At 28.7% G+C, this 24,682-nt stretch overlaps 1 protein-coding gene across 1 annotated transcript in view; it reads left to right on the forward strand.

The window, feature by feature from the left end:
- Positions 1-24,682, forward strand: part of LOC129747227 (leucine-rich repeat-containing protein 15-like) — a 121,137-nt gene that overhangs the window by 53,753 nt on the left and 42,702 nt on the right. Inside the window, exons 3-8 of the mRNA XM_055741323.1 lie at positions 350-675; positions 12,086-12,229; positions 12,346-12,450; positions 13,093-13,219; positions 13,338-13,534; positions 13,991-14,146. Coding sequence (XP_055597298.1) covers positions 350-675; positions 12,086-12,229; positions 12,346-12,450; positions 13,093-13,219; positions 13,338-13,534; positions 13,991-14,146 — 1,055 coding nt within the window. The remainder of the gene's footprint in view (positions 1-349; positions 676-12,085; positions 12,230-12,345; positions 12,451-13,092; positions 13,220-13,337; positions 13,535-13,990; positions 14,147-24,682) is intronic.

Here is a 24,682-nt window from a genome sequence, read left to right on the forward strand (position 1 = left end):
TTTTTCCAATAAATGTATTCTATATTGTAGTAGTGCTTAAAATAAACTACACTTTGCTGAAGACACTGTAAAAAAATGCAAAGGGTTCACGATCTAAGAACTATATAAAAAAATTTGTTGAAACACCAAACATTTTTCAGATATTTGTTCAGAGCTTCCTAGATAAAATCCGAAAAAAAATCTTCTGAAGGGTTTGTTAGTTTTCTAGTGTACTTCAAAACTAGCGATAATTGAGATTATTTACAACTTTGGTGTTGCACTGTGTAATCGAAACAACAAATTGAGATTCACAAAATTCATCATAACTCCATCTAATTACCTCATCACTTCGATATTGTCTCGCTTTCAGTGGAATGGAGGTCGATTCCGGTGCACGATCTGGACCGGGAAGTCGAAGTGATCCACATCAAGGGCTCGAAGAACTCGCTGAACATCGGGCCCATCTTCCAGACCTTCTCGAAGCTGGAGGTTTTGAAAATCACGAATGCCAACGTGCCCGCAATCGGGATGAACTCCTTCTGGGGTCTAGTTAAGCTTCGAACACTGGATCTTTCCCGAAACAACATTACCCAGATCATCGTGGACAACTTCCGGGGCCAGGACAATCTGCTGGAGCTGGACCTGTCGAAAAACCGGATGGAACGAATCGCGAGTGGGACCTTTGGACATTTGAAGGTAAGATTGATAAAAATAAATTCTAAAAATTTTCTGCTATGGTAAACATAAATTTTCAGAACGTTCCCATGTCCAATCAAAATTTCTGTAACGAGTCGCTGGATGGCGCAATTTTTCGGCGAAACGATTCGAATCGCACACACAGTTCGTTAATTTCAGTTGCCATATTGCGCCCGAGAAAGTCAAATATTTGGACCCTCGAATCAAACGAAAGTGTGTACGCCTGCAAACATGGGCGCTTTATAGATAATGATTTCGTTTGATGTTTTCGTTTGAATTTTCCACTCCAACACTTTCATTTACTTGTTGGCTGCAATTCTGTTTAAATTTGCTGTGTTTGCTTTTTCAATATGTAGCTCTCTGAAGCTGAAATGAAAAAAAAAACTTATAAATGTTTTTAATAGGCAGACCATTTTTGATAGCCATATTTTCCACTTCCATGAATGGGTCCAAAATTATTTACAGGGATAGTGGAAATTGAATCTATTTTGTTATATTTATCCTACACGAAATGAGTTTTTAACAGATTTCTACGAAAAAGCTGTTCAGGATCAGAGCTAAACCTAAATTTAAAAAAAAAAGTCGGATCAAAATTAAATGCTAATATCTTATAACAATTTCAGGAAAAACACAAAATCAACTTAAGAAGAAAAGAACAATTTAAAAAAAACTGTAAGGATAAATACAAATTGTTCATGAAAAAATTTTATCTTACAAAAATGACAAAAATTAGACAAAAATGAGACAAAAATGAGACAAAAATGAGACAAAAATGAGACAAAAGTGAGACAAAAATGAGATAAAAATGAGACAAAAATCAGACAAAAATGAGAAAAAAAAATGAGATAAAAATAAAACAAAAATGACACAAAAATGCGACAAAAATGAGACAAAAATGAAACAACAATGAGACAAAAATGAGACAAAAATGAGACAAAAATGAGACAAGAATGAGACAAAAATGAGACAAAAATGAGACAAAAATGAGACAAGAATGAGACAAAAATGAGACAAAAATGAGACAAAAATGAGACAAAAATGAGACAAAAATGAGACAAAAATGAGACAAAAATGAGACAAAAATGAGACAAAAATGAGACAAGAATGTGACAAAAAGAAACAATGAGACAAAAGTTAGACAAAAATCACAAAAATAACAAAAATTATATTAAAAAATAAACATAACTGAGACAAAACTGAGATAAAACAAGTAAAAAATAATATTAAAAAAAATCACATATAACAGAAATGTAACAAAAACGAGACAATAATGAGAAAAAAGTAAAAAAAGTGAGACAAAAATGGGACAATAATATGAGAAAAAATCTAACAAAAATAAAAAAAAAATGGATAAAAATGAGACAAATATCAGATAAAAGACAAAAATGCGATAAAAATAATACAAAAACTAGACAGAAATGGAAAAAAACGAGACAAAATATGAGACTGAAATAGGACAAAAATGAGAAAAAAAGAGAAAAAAATGGAACGAAACCGAGACTAAAATGAGACAAAAATAAGACATGAATAAGATGAAAATGAGGCAGAAATGATTCGAAAAAGAAAAAAAAAGAGACAAAAATGAGTCAAAAATGAAACAAAAGAGAGACAAAAATGAGACGAAAATGAAAAAAATGAGACTAAAATGTGACAAAAATTAAACAAAAAATAGACATAAATAAGCAAAAAAACTGGGAAAAAATGTATAAAGTGAAAAAAAAAATCTAATGAGCAAAACAATATAAATCTAAAATGGAACAAAAACGAGACAAAAATTAAAAAAATGAAAAAAAAACCAAAATGTGACAAAAATGTGGCTAAAACGTGTCAAAAACCTAATCAAAATGTGACAAAAAATGAGACAAAATTATAAAAAAAATGAGACAAAAAGAAGACAGGAATGAAACAAAAATTAAACAATAATGAGTCGAAAATAAGACAATAATACGACAAAAAGGAGACAGAAATAAGGCATAAAAGAGAAAAAAAAACAGACAAATATGAGGAAAAAATGAGAAAAAAACTAGGAAAAAAAATTAAACGAAAATATAACAATAATGTGATTAAAAAGCAAAAAATTCGACAAAAATTAGTCAAAAATAAGATAAAAGGGGGGCCTAAGGAAGTCAACCATGAAACAAAAAAGAAAACAAAAAGTAGACAACAATGAGAAAAAAATAAAAAAAATTAAACAAAAATAAAGCAAAAATGAGACAAGAAAGAGAAAAAAATTATACAAAAATGGAAAAAAAGACGTGACAAAAAATAAGATAAAAATGAAAAAAAAAAATTAGACAAAAAAGAGACAAAAATAAGGCCAGAATTAGAAAAAAAGACAAAAATGTAGAGAAGACGGAGCAAAGAAAAGATAAAATAAGCAAAACACGGGATAAAAAAATTAAAATTGAAATAAAAATCTGATAAAAAGGAAACAAAAATAAAACTGAGGTGGAACAAGTAAGAGACAAATATGAAAAAAATAAAACAAAAATGTTTTTAAAACCTAATCAAAATGTGACAAAAAATGGGGCAAGAAGGAGACAAAAAGAGAAAAAAAAAAGATTGAAATAAAACAAAATAAAACAAAAATGAGGCAAAAATAAGACAAAACTGGGGCGAAAGAGAGGCAAAAAAGTCGAAAAAGAGGCAAAAAACCAAACAAAACCAATGAGACACAAAAAATAAAAACAAAAATTAGACAAAGCTGAGATATAAATTGGACGAAAATTCAACAAAAACAAGACAAAATTGAAACGAAAATGAGACAGAAATTAATCAAAAAGAAAACAAAAATCAGACGAACAGGGAAGAGATAAAAAAAAAACAAAAATGAAACGAAAATAAAGCAAAACTGAGACGAAAAGAAAGGAAAGAAACTTGAAATAATGAGAAAATAAAGTCATTTGAGACAAAAATGAAAAAAAATTAAACAAAAATAAAGCAAAAATCAGACAAGAAAGGGAAAAAAATTATACAAAAAGGAAAAAAAAAACGTGACAAAAAATAAGATAAAAATGAAAAAAAATTATAAAAAAATTAGATAAAAAAGAGACAAAAATAAGACCAGAATTAGAAAAAAAGACAAAATTGTCAAGAAGACGGAGCAAAGAAAAAATGACAAAAATTACAAAAATGACAAAAATGACAAAAATGACAAAAATGACAAAAATGACAAAAATGACAAAAATGACAAAAATGACAAAAATGACAAAAATGACAAAAATGACAAAAATGACAAAAATGACAAAAATGACAAAAATGACAAAAATGACAAAAATGACAAAAATGACAAAAATGACAAAAATGACAAAAATGACAAAAATGACAAAAATGACAAAAATGACAAAAATGACAAAATAAAATGACAAAAAATGACAAAAAATGACAAAAATGACAAAAATGACAAAAATGACAAAAATGACAAAAATGACAAACAATGACAAAAATGACAAAAAATGACAAAAATGACAAAATGACAAAAATGACAAAAATGACAAAAATGACAAAAATGACAAAAAATGACAAAAATGACAAAAATGACAAAAATGACAAAAATGACAAAAATGACAAAAATGACAAAAATGACAAAAATGACAAAAAATGACAAAAATGACAAAAATGACAAAAATGACAAAAATGACAAAAATGACAAAAATGACAAAAATGACAAAAATGACAAAAATGACAAAAATGACAAAAATGACAAAAATGACAAAAATGACAAAAATGACAAAAATGACAAAAATGACAAAAATGACAAAAAATGACAAAAATGACAAAAATGACAAAAATGACAAAAATGACAAAAAATGACAAAAATGACAAAAATGACAAAAATGACAAAAATGACAAAAATGACAAAAATGACAAAAATGACAAAAATGACAAAAATGACAAAAAATGACAAAAATGACAAAAATGACAAAAATGACAAAAATGACAAAAATGACAAAAATGACAAAAATGACAAAAATGACAAAAATGACAAAAATGACAAAAATGACAAAAATGACAAAAATGACAAAAATGACAAAAATGACAAAAATGACAAAAATGACAAAAATGACAAAAATGACAAAATGACAAAAATGACAAAATGACAAATGACAAAAATGACAAAAATGACAAAAATGACAAAAATGACAAAAATGACAAAAATGACAAAAATGACAAAAATGACAAAAAATGACAAAAATGACAAAAATGACAAAAATGACAAAAATGACAAAAATGACAAAAATGACAAAAATGACAAAAATGACAAAAATGACAAAAATGACAAAAATGACAAAAATGACAAAAATGACAAAAATGACAAAAATGACAAAAATGACAAAAATGACAAAAATGACAAAAATGACAAAAAATGACAAAAATGACAAAAATGACAAAAATGACAAAATGACAAAAATGACAAAAATGACAAAAATGACAAAAATGACAAAATGACAAAAATGACAAAAATGACAAAAATGACAAAAATGACAAAAATGACAAAAATGACAAAAATGACAAAAATGACAAAAATGACAAAAATGACAAAAATGACAAAATGACAAAAATGACAAAAATGACAAAAATGACAAAAATGACAAAAATGACAAAAATGACAAAAAATGACAAAAATGACAAAAATGACAAAATGACAAAAATGACAAAAATGACAAAAATGACAAAAATGACAAAAATGACAAAAATGACAAAAATGACAAAAATGACAAAAATGACAAAAAATGACAAAAATGACAAAAATGACAAAAAATGACAAAAATGACAAAAATGACAAAAATGACAAAAATGACAAAAATGACAAAAATGACAAAAATGACAAAAATGACAAAAATGACAAAAATGACAAAAATGACAAAAATGACAAAAATGACAAAAATGACAAAAATGACAAAAATGACAAAAATGACAAAAATGACAAAAATGACAAAAATGACAAAAATGACAAAAATGACAAAAATGACAAAAATGACAAAAATGACAAAAATGACAAAAATGACAAAAAATGACAAAAATGACAAAAATGACAAAAATGACAAAAATGACAAAAAATGACAAAAATGACAAAAATGACAAAAATGACAAAAATGACAAAAATGACAAAAATGACAAAAATGACAAAAATGACAAAAATGACAAAAATGACAAAAATGACAAAAATGACAAAAATGACAAAATGACAAAAATGACAAAAATGACAAAAATGACAAAAATGACAAAAATGACAAAAATGACAAAAATGACAAAAATGACAAAAATGACAAAAATGACAAAAATGACAAAAATGACAAAAATGACAAAAATGACAAAAATGACAAAAATGACAAAAATGACAAAAATGACAAAAATGACAAAAATGACAAAAATGACAAAAATGACAAAAATGACAAAAATGACAAAAATGACAAAAATGACAAAAATGACAAAAATGACAAAAATGACAAAAATGACAAAATGACAAAAATGACAAAAATGACAAAAATGACAAAAATGACAAAAATGACAAAAATGACAAAAATGACAAAAATGACAAAAATGACAAAAATGACAAAAATGACAAAAATGACAAAAATGACAAAAATGACAAAAATGACAAAAATGACAAAAATGACAAAAATGACAAAAATGACAAAAATGACAAAAATGACAAAAATGACAAAAATGACAAAAATGACAAAAATGACAAAAATGACAAAAATGACAAAAATGACAAAAATGACAAAAATGACAAAAATGACAAAAATGACAAAAATGACAAAAATGACAAAAATGACAAAAATGACAAAAATGACAAAAATGACAAAAATGACAAAAATGACAAAAATGACAAAAATGACAAAAATGACAAAAATGACAAAAATGACAAAAATGACAAAAATGACAAAAATGACAAAAATGACAAAAATGACAAAAATGACAAAAATGACAAAAATGACAAAAATGACAAAAATGACAAAAATGACAAAAATGACAAAAATGACAAAAATGACAAAAATGACAAAAATGACAAAAATGACAAAAATGACAAAAATGACAAAAATGACAAAAATGACAAAAATGACAAAAATGACAAAAATGACAAAAATGACAAAAATGACGAAAAATGACAAAAATGACAAAAATGACGAAAATGACAAAAATGACAAAAATGACAAAAATGACAAAAATGACAAAAATGACAAAAATGACAAAAATGACAAAAATGACAAAAATGACAAAAATGACAAAAATGACAAAAATGACAAAAATGACAAAAATGACAAAAATGACAAAAATGACAAAAATGACAAAAATGACAAAAATGACAAAAATGACAAAAATGACAAAAATGACAAAAATGACAAAAATGACAAAAATGACAAAAATGACAAAAATGACAAAAATGACAAAAATGACAAAAATGACAAAAATGACAAAAATGACAAAAATGACAAAAATGACAAAAATGACAAAAATGACAAAAATGACAAAAATGACAAAAATGACAAAAATGACAAAAATGACAAAAATGACAAAAATGACAAAAATGACAAAAATGACAAAAATGACAAAAATGACAAAAATGACAAAAATGACAAAAATGACAAAAATGACAAAAATGACAAAAATGACAAAAATGACAAAAATGACAAAAATGACAAAAATGACAAAAATGACAAAAATGACAAAAATGACAAAAATGACAAAAATGACAAAAATGACAAAAATGACAAAAATGACAAAAATGACAAAAATGACAAAAATGACAAAAATGACAAAAATGACAAAAATGACAAAAATGACAAAAATGACAAAAATGACAAAAATGACAAAAATGACAAAAATGACAAAAATGACAAAAATGACAAAAATGACAAAAATGACAAAAATGACAAAAATGACAAAAATGACAAAAATGACAAAAATGACAAAAATGACAAAAATGACAAAAATGACAAAAATGACAAAAATGACAAAAATGACAAAAATGACAAAAATGACAAAAATGACAAAAATGGCAAAAATGACAAAAATGACAAAAATGACAAAAATGACAAAAATGACAAAAATGACAAAAATGACAAAAATGACAAAAATGACAAAAATGACAAAAATGACAAAAATGACAAAAATGACAAAAATGACAAAAATGACAAAAATGACAAAAATGACAAAAATGACAAAAATGACAAAAATGACAAAAATGACAAAAATGACAAAAATGACAAAAATGGCAAAAATGACAAAAATGACAAAAATGACAAAAACGACAAAAATGACAAAAATGACAAAAATGACAAAAATGGCAAAAATGACGAAAATGACAAAAATGACAAAAATGTCAAAAATGACAAAAATGATAAAAATGACAAAAATGACAAAAATGACAAAAATGACAAAAATGACAAAAATGACAAAAATGACAAAAATGACAAAAATGACAAAAATGACAAAAATGACAAAAATGACAAAAATGACAAAAATGACAAAAATGACAAAAATGACAAAAATGACAAAAATGACAAAAATGACAAAAATGACAAAAATGACAAAAATGACAAAAATGACAAAAATGACAAAAATGACAAAAATGACAAAAATGACAAAAATGACAAAAATGACAAAAATGACAAAAATGACAAAAATGACAAAAATGACAAAAATGACAAAAATGACAAAAATGACAAAAATGACAAAAATGACAAAAATGACAAAAATGACAAAAATGACAAAAATGACAAAAATGACAAAAATGACAAAAATGACAAAAATGACAAAAATGACAAAAATGACAAAAATGACAAAAATGACAAAAATGACAAAAATGACAAAAATGACAAAAATGACAAAAATGACAAAAATGACAAAAATGACAAAAATGACAAAAATGACAAAAATGACAAAAATGACAAAAACGACAAAAATGACAAAAATGACAAAAATGACAAAAATGACAAAAATGACAAAAATGACATAAATGACAAAAATGACAAAAATGACAAAAATGACAAAAATGACAAAAATGACAAAAATGACAAAAATGACAAAAATGACAAAAATGACAAAAATGACAAAAATGACAAAAATGACAAAAATGACAAAAATGACAAAAATGACAAAAATGACAAAAATGACAAAAAAGACAAAAATGACAAAAATGACAAAAATGACAAAAATGACAAAAATGACAAAAATGACAAAAATGACAAAAATGACAAAAATGACAAAAATGACAAAAATGACAAAAATGACAAAAATGACAAAAATGACAAAAATGACAAAAATGACAAAAATGACAAAAATGACAAAAATGACAAAAATGACAAAAATGACAAAAATGACAAAAATGACAAAAATGACAAAAATGACAAAAATGGCAAAAATGACAAAAATGACAAAAATGACAAAAATGACAAAAATGACAAAAATGACAAAAATGACAAAAATGACAAAAATGACAAAAATGACAAAAAAGACAAAAATGACAAAAATGACAAAAATGAACAAAAGGAACAAAAGGAACAAAAATGACAAAAATGGCAAAAATGACAAAAATGACAAAAATGACAAAAATGACAAAAATGACAAAAATGACAAAAATGACAAAAATGACAAAAATGACAAAAATGACAAAAATGACAAAAATGACAAAAATGACAAAAATGACAAAAATGACAAAAATGACAAAAATGACAAAAATGACAAAAATGACAAAAATGACAAAAATGACAAAAATTACAAAAATGACAAAAATGACAAAAATGACAAAAATGACAAAAATGACAAAAATGACAAAAATGACAAAAATGACAAAAATGACAAAAATGACAAAAATGACAAAAACGACAAAAATGACAAAAATGACAAAAATGACAAAAATGACAAAAATGACAAAAATGACGAAAATGACAAAAATGACAAAAATGTCAAAAATGACAAAAATGACAAAAATGACAAAAATGACAAAAATGACAAAAATGACAAAAATGACAAAAATGACAAAAATGACAAAAATGACAAAAATGACAAAAATGACAAAAATGACAAAAATGACAAAAATGACAAAAATGACAAAAATGACAAAAATGACAAAAATGACAAAAATGACAAAAATGACAAAAATGACAAAAATTACAAAAATGACAAAAATGACAAAAATGACAAAAATGACAAAAATGACAAAAATGACAAAAATGACAAAAATGACAAAAATGACAAAAATGACAAAAATGACAAAAATGACAAAAATGACAAAAATGACAAAAATGACAAAAATGACAAAAATGACAAAAATGACAAAAATGACAAAAATGACAAAAATGACAAAAACGACAAAAATGACAAAAATGACAAAAATGACAAAAATGACAAAAATGACAAAAATGACAAAAATGACAAAAATGACAAAAATGACAAAAATGACAAAAATGACAAAAATGACAAAAATGACAAAAATGACAAAAATGACAAAAATGACAAAAATGACAAAAATGACAAAAATGACAAAAATGACAAAAATGACAAAAATGACAAAAATGACAAAAATGACAAAAATGACAAAAATGACAAAAAATACAAAAATGACAAAAATGACAAAAATGACAAAAAATACAAAAATGACAAAAATGACAAAAATGACAAAAATGACAAAAATGACAAAAATGACAAAAATGACAAAAATGACAAAAATGACAAAAATGACAAAAATGACAAAAATGACAAAAATGACAAAAATGACAAAAATGACAAAAATGACAAAAAAGACAAAAATGACAAAAATGACAAAAATGAACAAAAGGAACAAAAGGAACAAAAATGACAAAAATGGCAAAAATGACAAAAATGACAAAAATGACAAAAATGACAAAAATGACAAAAATGACAAAAATGACAAAAATGACAAAAATGACAAAAATGACAAAAATGACAAAAATGACAAAAATGACAAAAATGACAAAAATGACAAAAATGACAAAAATGACAAAAATGACAAAAATGACAAAAATGACAAAAATGACAAAAATGACAAAAATGACAAAAACGACAAAAATGACAAAAATGACAAAAATGACAAAAATGACAAAAATGCCAAAAATGACAAAAATGACGAAAATGACAAAAATGACAAAAATGTCAAAAATGACAAAAATGATAAAAATGACAAAAATGACAAAAATGACAAAAATGACAAAAATGACAAAAATGACAAAAATGACAAAAATGACAAAAATGACAAAAATGACAAAAATGACAAAAATGACAAAAATGACAAAAATGACAAAAATGACAAAAATGACAAAAATGACAAAAATGACAAAAATGACAAAAATGACAAAAATGACAAAAATGACAAAAATGACAAAAATGACAAAAATGACAAAAATGACAAAAATGACAAAAATGACAAATATGACAAAAATGACAAAAATGACGACAAAAATGACAAAAATGACAAAAATGACAAAAATGACAAAAATGAAAAAAATGGCAAAAATGACAAAAATGACAAAAATGACAAAAATGACAAAAATGACAAAAATGACAAAAATGACAAAAATGACAAAAATTACAAAAATGACAAAAATGACAAAAATGACAAAAATGACAAAAATGACAAAAATGACAAAAATGACAAAAATGACAAAAATGGCAAAAATGACAAAAATGACAAAAATGACAAAAATGACAAAAAAGACAATTTGTCAAAGTTTGTCTAAAGTTATCGAACTACATCAAATTTGTGCAAAATTTATCAAAATGACAATCTGTGACATTTCTGTCAAAAGCGTGGAATCATATTAGTTTATATATTTTGATCTGCAAATCCAGATTCAAACAAAGATCAAAATTGAAGAAAAAAACCATGAGAATTTTGTAAAAGAAATTTTACGGTACGGTGCTGATAAAAGATTTTTTAAGGAACATGTTTTTTAAGGTTTTCTTTTCTGACAAAATTATAATTTTCTTTTCCTTTGAAGCCATTGACTATCATTTAATGTTATCGCTTCATTAGGGAACATTCTCATGCAGCAACTTCCGAAGGACATTCAATTCCGATACTAGAATGGGTGTCCTTCAATTGAATCGCTGCTCCACCTTAAGTCACGTGTATCATTCCCATTTTACATAGAAATGTGCCATTTTCCATTCTTGATACACAGAGTGCAATCGTTCTTCGCGTACTTATCCTAACGGAACTGAAAAATTTAAATTCCTCATGTAGAGGGAGATACGGGAAATGGAAGGAGAAAAAATTGCATAAAATTTTCTTCTGCCCTGGAATGGAAATCCGATTCGGCAAAAGAACACAGATAGTTATGCTTTGTCCTCTTAACAAATCCTTGGGAGCTTCCTCGCTTTTACAAGCGACATTCATTGGGCGTTTTTTATCCTTTTTTTTTCTTCCATTTTTTCAACACAGAGCCTGAAATCGTTGAATTTGGCCGACAATTCCATCGACGAGCTGAATGCACGACTGTTCCTTCATCTGGCCAAGCTGAAATATTTGGACCTGAGCTGGAATCCCATTGACGATCTGCCGCCGGAAGTGTTCAAGGATGTGCAGGTGAGGGTTCCCGCACATTTGTGGTTTTCTTGAGAGGAATTTGTTCATGTTTCAATGTTCAATTTTCAGAAACTCCACGTAGAAAACTTACATTCTTTTTTTTTTTTTCATTCCAGGAGCTGAAAGTCCTCAAAGTGAGAGGATGCCAATTATTGAACGTAAATCCACAAGTCTACAACATGTTAACCCATTTAGCCGAGTTAGATTTGGGACATAACAAGGTACATTTTAACAAAAACTGTTCTTAAAATTAAAAATGGATTGGAAATGTTAAATTGCATCAGATGTTGTCAAACTTGTGCTCATCCATTATAAATATTGTAAATTTTCAAAACTACGTTGAAAACAAGAAAAAAATATTTAAAAAAAACCACCCCAGTTGTAAATTTCTCCGGACGCAAACGTGTCATAAATGTCGATGCACAATTTCTGTTTCCAGAATTTTCAATTATGTCATCCGTCATCGAAATATACTCAGGAGCATCATTTACAATTTTTCAATGTGTTGCTCCAAAGCTGCCAGAATTATTAACGCCAAACCCTCCCCCCAAAAGCAATAAACACCTGCAAAAATGTATGTTCACACGAGCTCTGGGCATGTTTGAGAAATAAATTGTGTCCCACTCATATAATTTTCATGACCTCTCTCAACCAATCGTTCAATTCTGGCCGCTTCGGGGTCATAAATCGGTTATCAATCGATGAGGGTGGAGAATAGGAAAAAAATCGCGAAACTCCACAAACACATCAAACTTCGAGCACTTGACTTTCGGCAATCACATTCGAGGAAATTGCATATGAATATTGGAATATTTTATAACGAATGTCTTTCCGTTTTTTTTTTCTTTCCTTTCCTTTCACAGTTCACCTACTTGCAGCGAACGGAATTTAAGGATCTGAAACGTTTGAGGATGCTGCGCCTTGATGGCAATCAACTGTCAGTTGTCGTCGACAAATTGTTCGAGTACCAGAAGGGACTCAATTTTCTAGGTAAATATTGTTCACGGGAAGGAATTTCCCCCATTCGTAATTTAAGCTTCCTTGAATATTGTCCAAATTAAAACGAAAATATTAAAAAAAAAAAAAAATTTCCACCCGTCCCAAACAGACCTGTCCTACAATCGGTTGGCGAAAATTTCCGAGAAGGCGTTCGAAAATCTCTCCAATCTGACGTATCTGGACGTGTCGTACAATAAGCTTTCGCGTATCGAACCGGAATGCCTGGAGCCCCTGGTTCGACTGCAGGTGTTTAACATAAGCGGGAACTTGCAGCTGGATCTGCTCGAAATCGGGCCCACTTTTCAGGTAAGTTTGAAATTTAACAATAAAGGCAAAACTTCCATGTTGAATCATTTCACGAGCTGTTTAACTGAGGAAAGGCACCATAAATGGTGGCTCCAGAGAGTTGTTTTTGAAACAAAAACTGTAAAGTTGAACTTGCTTTATCAGGTTGCGTTTCATTTTCCGTCAAAATACAATGTATATGATTGAATGTGAAATTTGTTTTGCTGATTTTTTGGTGTTGAGAAATTGATCAAGATTTCGAGAGCATGAAAATAACTTAAAACTTATTCAATAAATATCGATTAAGGTATACCTAGCCACCTATAAATTGCAATTCCACCGAATTTATTTAAATAATACGTTTCGCAATCGCCGGCATTGCGGCAAGCAAGTGAACCAAAAACGCAAACTTAAAATTATTTTCCTTCCTCTCGTTCCTCAAACAAAACTCAACATCAACAACATAAACAACAACAGGTCATCGGCAACATCAGCACCCTGGCCGTGTCCGACATGGGTCCACTTCCGATGAAGCTGTTCGGTCCATTCCGGGCGCTCCGGGCTCTGAACCTATCCGGCAATCACATCGACAACATCACCCTGCAAATCATCCAACCACTGGCACATCTACAGGTAAGTTTACGGGGTTCATTCATATAAATGTAAAAGTAGGAAGGTGGGGGCTGTTTGAGGGCTGTTTGAGGCCTGGCCAGGCGAATTGTGACCGACCAACGGGCTCGGTTTTGCGGTTAACCAATGAATGTGACCGTACGTTTCGTTTGTGTTCGTACATACATGAATGCAAGGAATGGTAATGTGCCGAGCAAATCACTGTTTGCGCGCTATTTGGCCATTTCGAATCAACCCAAAACAGGTGAAAGGTGAGGGTGATTTGTTTACATCTGTATATTTTGTGGTTTCCAGTCCGGTTACATCAACGAAATGATCACTGCACTTCGGTTGAATATCTTACTTTTCTTACCTGTAACAGTGATTTTGTGTTAGAGACTTTCATGTTTGGATCTCTATTTTTTTTTTTAAATTAATTCAAAAATGAACTCAAATCAAAATCGGGAAAGCATTTAATGGAAAAGCATTTTGTTTTAAAAATAAGAATAAGATTCGAGAAACAGAGTCTAGCATACGGTTGCCAGATTACCAGGTTTTATCCGGGTTTTCCCGGAAATTGTATACAAAATTTGGGAACAGTTCGGCCTAGCCCGGTTGCCCGGATTTTATTTTGTGAAAAAAGGTGAATCAAAATTGAATTCATAAAACTACTTTTCCAAAAGGCGCGGCAAAAAGCTCATACAATATTTGTTGAATTTTGGAGAAAAAAAAACTCGCACGAAATACAAGTGGCTCCTTAGAGCTTTGGAAAAGAGCTTTTTGTCATAAATTTATTTTTATTTATTCAAATTTTCACTTTACTTTCCAGAAAAAAAGTTTTTTAAAATAATTATTTCACGATTTCATCAATAAAAAATTTATTTTCAATTTAAAAGAATTCAGCAAAGATCTTTGAAATTGCAATTTTAAACCAGATTTACAAAATTCCCTTTGCACCAGAACTTAAATTTCTCAGCTTAGCTAAGTTTGGTTGACTATTCATATCCACCTTAAATCATCGAACTTGAAGTGCTAAGATATGATAATTCATTTAAAACTTCAGATTACATATTTAATAGAGCTTTGCTCAACGCTTTTCAAATTCCATGATCGCTGGCGTGACTAAGCAGAACAAGTTCTTCCTCGCCAATATGGTTGCTACTCCGTGATTAATCGAGGCCATCAATTTTGTGCAATGGCCAACAGAATGGTGCTTGGGATTAGCAGTTCATTCACAATGCACAAAACTCATACTCTCCCTCTGAAAATGATCAAAAACGGCGCCGGCCACGTCCTAGTAGTCATTGAGGAATTGTTAGTAGGATTCTTTCTATGATCAATCAACTACCTTTGGTCTCTATATATTCCAAAGATTAATATTGTAAAGATCAGAAACAAAGGTACTACCAACTATAGACACCGTCTATATGTCTGCGAATCTATATTTAAATAAATCCAAGGAAAAGTTGTGTTACTAGGGGAATGGTTATAGATCAGGATCCATTTTAAGTGTATGGTGCGATCGAGTTTTCCTACACCTCCTATGCAAATTCTTTGTTATTTTTGCACACTTTCTTCAGTCATGTATCGAACTAAAATTTTTACCACAGAAGCAAAACTTTTGCAAAATCATGATATTTTACACACCTGGAAAACCAATTGGAATCTTATTGGAACCTTTTTATTAGTAACCACTTTGTTTTAACATAAACTTTAACTTAACTTTGTCCATCAGAACACATTTGTCACAATGCGTAAAAATCGGTTGCACAAATTGAGATCTTTGAAACTGCTTGCTTTTAGTTATACACTTGGTATCTACTAATCAGGCAACCTTTTTTTGCCTGCCGGAAACGGGTTTACTGCAAATTTAAGTGGTCAGCATTCAATTATTCGCAATAACTATAGACTTTTTACTCCGATGCTTGGTTTAAAATTCGTGAGCATCCTAGAGTGGCTCCTTAAACTTCTTAACCATTTGGGCAAAAAAAAAACAGAATTAATCGACAGTTCATGAGTTTTCAAGTCGTCAATGAAGAATTTTCGAGGCGATTGTGCAAAAATATTTTTACCATGCCTTTCGCATCGTAAATATCTCAAACACACGTTGACACAAAAATCTAAAAAAAAATAGGCCTTTTTATAACAAACCCAATATTGCAAAAGTTTTGCATATCTGAGCTCTAATAACGTAGCTATCACCAAAACAAAGTGCCCGGATACTTAATGATCATAGCTTTATGTGTTTAAATTTTCTTTAAACTATTTTTTTCCTATTTATTATTACTGAAACTCTTTTGTTTTTTTCAAAAACGACATTTCAGAATTTACAAAATTCTATCAAACTTCGAAGAATATTAATCTGAAGATATTTAAAAAAAACTAAAGGTATTTTAATGAATGAAGGGATTCATCTTTTTGTTCGTTTATTTTATTTTTTTTTTTGGAAAGTCGTCAGTGTAATTCAACTATTTGTCTCATATTGATTTCGCGATTGCACGTAGAAAACAAATCAACCAAAAAAGTTGGTTATTTTTCATCTAATTGGTGTTAAGGTTAAAATTTTTTGTTATTGTTATGTTTTCTGCTATTTAATGTGGGATGCCTTCCAAGTTCGATGGGAGTACCATCTTCTAGCTTTTTAAGTAGCAGTAAATGCCTACCTTGGTCTTTATTCCTGATTTTCAAGACGTACCATTTCTTGTTGCGGTCGTAGAAGGCTCCTTCAATTTTTCCAACTTGTTTTTCGCTAGATCTTTCAATCAGAAACGGATTATTTGGTAGATTGTGTCCATCTGCAGCGCGCAAAAATATGTAGTACAGCTTCCCATGCATGTTGGTTGGGTCTAGCCATTCCGGAAGAGTACGCTCCGGCTTATCACCGGGTGACGGACTCATTGTATAACGCTCACCGAACTTTAATACTCATTTGAAAAATAATTTTTAGCCTTTATTATCAGCAAGCACCGAGATCGAAAAATCGTCTGGTCTTGCTGGAGGCTGAGAAAGAACTCAGCATCATTTTATAATGTGTTAAATTTAGTTGATAGCCACTTGGATCATTTAAATCGTTTTCCAGAATTTACCTTTTTTTGAAAAATAAATATATGTGTGTCCTCATTTACTAAACTGATAATTGGGATTATTTTGAGCTTGCAAAGTGGTTTTGTTTATCGATCCTACTAAAGACTTTACATCGATGACCTTATATTGAACAAATATGATTTTATGCATGTTAGAATTATTTAGAGCAATTTAAACCTTTGACCTTTGATTCATTTCGATTGCAAATGATTTAATAAAATTTTTATCCTGAATTTTATTTTAAGTTAACTGTCAACAGATCCCAAGTACCAATGCACACTGGTATAGAACATCAATCTAGCGGAACTAAATTAAAAGCGCCCAGGGATGAAAAGATAGACTTTTGATGTCTTCGACAGTATTGTATAATTTTATAAGGCGCATACTTTGAAATAAAATATAGAGTCGAGGAGTCCACCAATAGCAAGATAAAAATGATAACTTTTTTTAAGCATTTTAGAGCTTTGGTTTCTTTTACAAAGTTGTTAATCTTAACAAAATACATAACTTTGCTGAACAAGTGAAAGTTCTACAATTTCATTCTAAGGAGTTACAAGGAAATTAAAAATAAAACCTTGAAAAAACAGTTTTTTAAATCTAGATAGTTGTAGGTAATGCAAAACCATTTTCAGTCTTCGAAACAAAATTGAAAAAAGTTAAGATCTACAATCTTTTTGTACATTACGATGTGTTTTGAAATTGCTGAAGCGCTGTAGAAAGCATTTAGTGAAATATATTAACGATTTTCAAAGAGAAGTTTATCAAATTGCGCAAATTTTCGCACCATCAGCCAATGTGGATTTGATTTGGTGTTAAGAGGAATCATTATCATATAAAACTAGCGTGAAACTCGGTGGAACTCGGAGCAGTTTTAAGATTCAAAATCTAGTATTTTGTTCACAAATATCACTTTTTTTAGACACTTAATTAGTTTCTTAGTTTATTTGATGCAATGAACTTGCAGATTTTGAGAACAAGAAATATTTAGATGATTTAACCGGTTTTCCATTTCGAATTTATCAATAGAATCTGTTCTAGTGCATCATTATATAAATGATATCTGTAAAACGTGAAAGTGATTTAACTCCAAAAGTAAAGTAGCTTTTAGCTTTCAGTAGCTGGTGGCAGGCCAATTTTTGCTCTATTTAACGAAAAAACACTTTTGAGATAATATGTTTTCCTTGAATTACAAACTCAATTTGAGTAAAGGATCTATGACCATTTTGAAACCAGAGCTGTCAACACGTTGATATACACCATTTACTCCTGACCGAAGCAAATGTTGTAAAAACAAGTGTCAAAAAAGTGATATTTGTGAACAAAATACTAGATTTTGAATCTTAAAACTGCTCCGAGTTCCACCGAGTTTCACGCTAGTTTTATATGATAATGATTCCTCTTAACACCAAAAATAAAATCCACATTGGCTGATGATTCGAAAATTTGCGCAATTTGATAAACTTCTCTTTGAAAATTGTTAATATATTTCACTAAATGCTTTCTACAGCGCTTCAGCAATTTCAAAACACATCGTAATGTACAAAAAGATTGTAGATCTTAACTTTTTCAAACTTTGTTTCGAAGACTGAAAATGGTTTGGCCTTACCTACAACTATCTAGATTTAAAAAACTGTTTTTTCAAGGTTTTATTTTTAATTTCCTTGTAACTCCTTAGAATGAAATTGTAGAACTTTCACTTGTTCAGCAAAGTTATGTATTTTGTTAAGATTAACAACTTTGTAAAAGAAACCAAAGCTCTAAAATGCTTAAAAAAAGTTATCATTTTTATCTTGCTATTGGTGGACTCCTCGACTCTATATTTTATTTCAAAGTATGCGCCTTATAAAATTATGCAATACTGTCGAAGACATCAAAAGTCTATCTTTTCATCCATGGGTGCTATTAATTTAGTTCCGCTAGATTGATGTTCTATACCAGTGTGCAATGTTTTCAAGAAAATCAAGTGTATTTAAAACTTATATGAAGATATCATTAGCTTACTAAAAAGCAAATGCATTTCGAAGTCCACGCTAGCTTGTGTGGCTAAGTAGGAATATTTTATAAACATCTTCATTTCCTTCTTAAAAAATTTTCCGATCAAACGAATAGTTTTTAAAATACACACGTTTGTAACTGCCCGGATTCTCAATCAACACCTTTATTGTTTTGATTTTGAAATTTGAAAACAAATCATTCCAACGAAATAAAAGTGCACAGCCTACAAAAAAAACTACTCAGAGACTGCATGGCGTTTAAGCTTAAATTGTTTAACCTTTTTAAAATGGTATTCTTAACACGTTTCTTTAAAAAAAGACTACACAAAAATGATCGTGATTTTCAAGCCTAAAACTGTTGGATATTTTAATTTTGTGTGGGCTACTTATAATGAACTAATCAATTAACTAATTAGCACTTCAGGATCATTTCTGATTCAAGCCAAGGGTCAATGAAGATTTGAAAACAGAACAAAATGTAAAGCACTGTACTTTAAAATAAACTGAATATCATCTGAAACTGAATCTGAAAACTGAATAAACTGGATCAATCACTAGCTGAAAAAACATTAGAATTATTATAACATAAAAGTCTCTATGCCAATAAAAAAAAAATGCTTGAACCATATATCAACAGTCTAAATTAAAAAAAAAAAATTGCGGTGAATTTAGATTTTTTTTAAGTCATAAGTAATTTATGAAATATCGTACTTGGAATCAACAAGTGATTTATTGAATTGAGTACGAAATTTTCGGTAAAAATCAATAATGGTATCAATACATATCATTTCAACATGAAAATATGAACTCGTAAACTATCGTATCGTATCGTATCGTAAACTCATTTATAAATGAAAATAAAATTTACTAATACAGAGACCGAATGACTTAAAAAGCTAAAATCCTTCTCAAATAATAGAATAGAATTCAATTACTACAGCAAATAAAAAGGTTTTTATTATTTGAAAAATTTGTTTGAAAAACATTGAATTCTCAGTTATTTTTGAAAATGGAATTAATGAATATTTAGTTGAATAATAAGTATATTTAAAAAAAAAAGTACTAAGCTTTTTTATTTTCATCATATCTTTTTGAAAAAGTTTTACAACTCGCCGTCTTTTGCATTTTCTGACAGCGTGTGTGAAAATTCAAATGCGAATGTCATGTTTATATGCTCCAAAAGTTTGAACGATTCATGAACCCATAGATGGACAAGAAGCATTTTCGACAACAAAAAATTGTGATATTTTTAAAGTTGGAGGATACTTGACCCTTTACTTAAGGAGACTTGATTCTTAATTCAAAGATAAAAGATCTTGCAAAATCCAAAGATAAAAGGTCCGTTGACTGTTTTTTGCCATATTAGTTCTCATTTATAGTTTGTAAGTATCAGAAAAAGAGAATTCTATAAGTTTGAAAACTACCCAGAGCCATTGCATTCTTTAAGGCGCAATTTTCTAGTTTTTGGATAAAAACAGTATTTTGTGTAATTTTCAATTTTTTATTATTGAATAAACATCAATTATTGGAAAAATATTAGTAATCTCGTGATAATCATTGATCACGATCCACTTAAAAGGAAAATATTTCTTTTTAGACACTGGAAATCAAATAAACTCAAAACATACATTTGTAAAACTTATTCAAAAAATAATAATTAGAACCTACTATTGCTTTGAAAATATGACATTATGAAGTCCATATTATATTTAATCGTTTGACATATTGGAATAAATATTTTTATTTATATTTTTTTTCACATGGGAAATATTTAAAAGTGATAAATAAAAATCTTAAAATCACATTTTGTTAAATTTTTGAAAAAAACTTCAAAAACTCGAAAAATAAAATTATCTAAATTTGTTGAGATAACAGCAATATGGTTTTGTTTCATTTGGTACATTTTTTTAGAACATTTGATATTTGTAAGGCATTCCGGTTTCGAGATATGGCGAAGGAATTAAGTATCCCCAGGGATCAAGTATCCTCATTCTCCCCTACTAAAATTTTAAATTTATAAATTTGAATTAGGCTGGAACAAATATAAATTTCTTCTTTTGTCCCCTTCGAAATTCTTAAAAACTCCGAAGGGGTAAATAAATAAAGTTTGAAGTAATTTAAGTAAATTTCGAAAAAAAATTCAAGTATTCGAAAGATTACAAGACCAAACAACTAAATTTGGGAAGATGAGAGTTATTGCACCTTTTGTTTTATTCATTTTATTAAGTTTTTTGATAAAAAATTACTAGATTAGTTGTGGTTTTGTGCAATGATATAGTATGCATGCATTTATGTTGCATACAAGACTTCGTGCAATTTATTCCAATTTATTTGTTTTTCGGATTATTTTTTTTGTCCCCCCCCTGGGCGATGTTCCAACTCCGAGTGACAGAAGAAGGATTTGAAATTTGATTCGGCCTTATTTTTATTGAAAAATTACGTTTCAACATCAGATTTTTTTCAATGTCTATGATCCTCTTGATTTTTGGCAAACTTAAAGATAACTCATAGTTTGAAATGAGATTTTTCGTAAATTCTGTTTTTTTGGCAACATTCAGTGCCGTAGGAAGAACCAACTCATGGGAGAGGGGGGGGGGGGGGGATTAGACAAAATTTTTCCTTTTACTTTTTTGTTTCAACAATGACTACATAAAAAATAGTAATAAAATGAAGATTCGAAATAATTATTTAAGTTGGAATTATTTTACATTTAAAGTAAGGTGTTTATTTTTACATCGATCTTCCGAAAATATTTATAGATGTTACCATTCTTTTTCAAGAACTTTCAAAACATAAATTAGCGATTTGAAGATTTCATTTCGAAGAAAAACTCTACTTAAATATTCACCTAAATTAGAAAGGATTAAGCTAATTCTTTTTAACCAATGGTAGTAATTTATCAAATATTTAGAAATAAATGCATGGGAATAAGTTTGCGGCTCAAATCAGAATTATTTTCTACTCTTGTAAATCTGGCCACAAATTATTATTTATAAGAATTAATTTCAAGATTGAAATCCTATAAAAGAAAAAAGAAAAAGGTCTCTCAAAAATTAAATTTAAATTTTATATTTTTGATTTCTGTTGGATTATGTTCCTAACTGACACTGTTTGAATATGAAATTTTAATTTCAAATCCAGAATCAAAATTATTAAACTGCGATCGTCTGTAACTTGAATCCTTAATAAAATTCTCCCATTGATATTTTTATCTTGATTTAACTTCGAGTTGGATCTGAAATTTTAATTTTGATTCCAAATATGAGTAATCCCTTATGAACCTGAGTTAAAAATCTGAATTACGAATTTGAAAACGATTTTTTAATCTTTCCAGATAATAATTTTTACTGATTATGAGCAAAAAACGAAATTTAGATCATAATTTCTACCCAAAATCTCATATTTTAATTCTGAATGTTTGGCTTTCAAAATAAATTCATTCTTCAATACTTTATACGAAGTTTAAGTTATGAATCTAAATGAAAAAAGCGAATTGTGAAGCTATTTTAGAATTTTCAAATCTGGATCACCATTATAAAACTTCCATTCATTCTAATTCTGCATAAGAATTGAAAGTAAAAATTTCAAATCTTAGAAATGGTTTGTAATTTTGATTTTTTTTTTTTCAGATTCCAAAACGATGAGTTTCGAATATAGAATTTTAAAATGCAAAACCGAGATTCGGATCAGGTTTTTTCCCAATGATGATCCAAACTGATGTGCAATACATACTGAATACAGAATAACAATTCCTATCACAGACATCGAATTTGAATGTTTGTAAGTAAATTTGGAACCTCAAAATCCGGAATTATATTAACCTAACTTAGGTTACCTAAGCTTTCCAAAAAAAATTGCAAATACCCGAGCCATGCAAATCCGGGGCATTTTCTTCAATATCCGCCAATATCAAATATATTAGGTTGAGATCATGAAGAAATACACTTGACTTTTGTTTATCGGAATACACCAGCAAATTTAAAAAAAAAACATTTTAAGCTTTCAAAAAATAATTTATTTTGATAAAATTAGCTCTAGAAATTATGACGCAAATATATAATTTTAATGACTCAATTTGAATTTTGGATTGATTTTGCTAATAAACTGCGAAAACTTGGCAAATGGGGGCAATTTGGAAAACGTAGTCTAATCTCATTTAACATCGATATTTGGGACTAAATTTCTATCAACAAGTTGGAAAGTTTTTGAAAAACTGTACTAGAATTGGTGAATTTGGATAAGATTTCGAAGTTTTGGCCTTAGTTCTGAGTCGAGTTTGTAAATAATACTTGAATAATTTTAGTCGTTCGTAAAAATTTGATTAGAGATTTGACATTTGGAGTTAAGAGAAGAACATTTTTCTTGATAGTTTTGGACACTCATGGAGGGGGGGGGGGGGGTTAACCCCCAAAACCTCCCCCATTTCTACGGCCATGGCTGCATATTAAGCTTCAAATATCATATTCAAAGAAAGAGTTTTCGAAATAAACAATAGAAAATGTTCATAGAATGCTCGCTATTTTTCTGTTTATTTGTCAAATCTGAATGGGTTTCCTATTTGTTTATTTTACAATTTTATTATGGTAGTGGTGTTTATCAGGAGGTATATATTGAATACGAACTCCAGAAACTTGGTTAAACAAAATTTCCAGTAAAAATCGATTTTCTTTTTCATTGAACGGAAGTTCCTGAATAATTTTTAAATTAAAAAAAAATTATAATATTGTTAACTATTCTGAAATCAAATTGCATATTAACATATAAACCTTGGTAGTCGAAAACAGGTCAATAGATTTGAACGTGACTTCCTTTCTGATTCTAAAATTTGTAAACAAAAAACGATATTCTTGAAAAGCTATCTAAAAGACAAATTTTGAAGATAGGAATAACAATGAAGAAAAATTCGTTTACCATACTCTGAACAAAACAAGCAGGAGCTTGAATTCTGTTTCAAATTCAAATGTCTTCCAAAAGAAATAGCTCCTGGTAAGTGTAATCGAATGTCATTTTCTGTTTCCCTTCATAAGAGGCACTTGAATGGAAGAAACCCCCATCCATTTATGATGAATTGATAAGTCTTCGGTTATGATAAGTTTCCACATCGGTATGTTCTTTTCAATTCATTCAAAAGAGTGGACCTCCGCTATAAGAAAGCACTCAGCTCAGCTCAGCTCAACTCAACTCGTCCACACGTGGAACGTAATTTTTCTTCCATCACTTTTCACATCATGTGAAGTGTACGGTTCGTATGCAAACGGTATCGAATTTCTGTTAAGGCAAGTTCACTGCAAATGGAGAGTAAAAATCAATCATTCTTATGCAGTGTGTGGTAGAAAAAAAAACTCGAAGCATCCCGAAAGAAAGGACGAACAATCGCTTCACATATGTCACCTACTTTAGTTGCATATCTGGGAGAAATAGAAGCGGTTGTCAAGGAAAAAAGTAAGTAAGGAAAATATTCTCGATGCATTATATTGCTCAC

Source organism: Uranotaenia lowii, chromosome 2, assembly GCF_029784155.1.
Source record: "Uranotaenia lowii strain MFRU-FL chromosome 2, ASM2978415v1, whole genome shotgun sequence".
NCBI classification, from domain to species: domain Eukaryota; kingdom Metazoa; phylum Arthropoda; class Insecta; order Diptera; family Culicidae; genus Uranotaenia; species Uranotaenia lowii.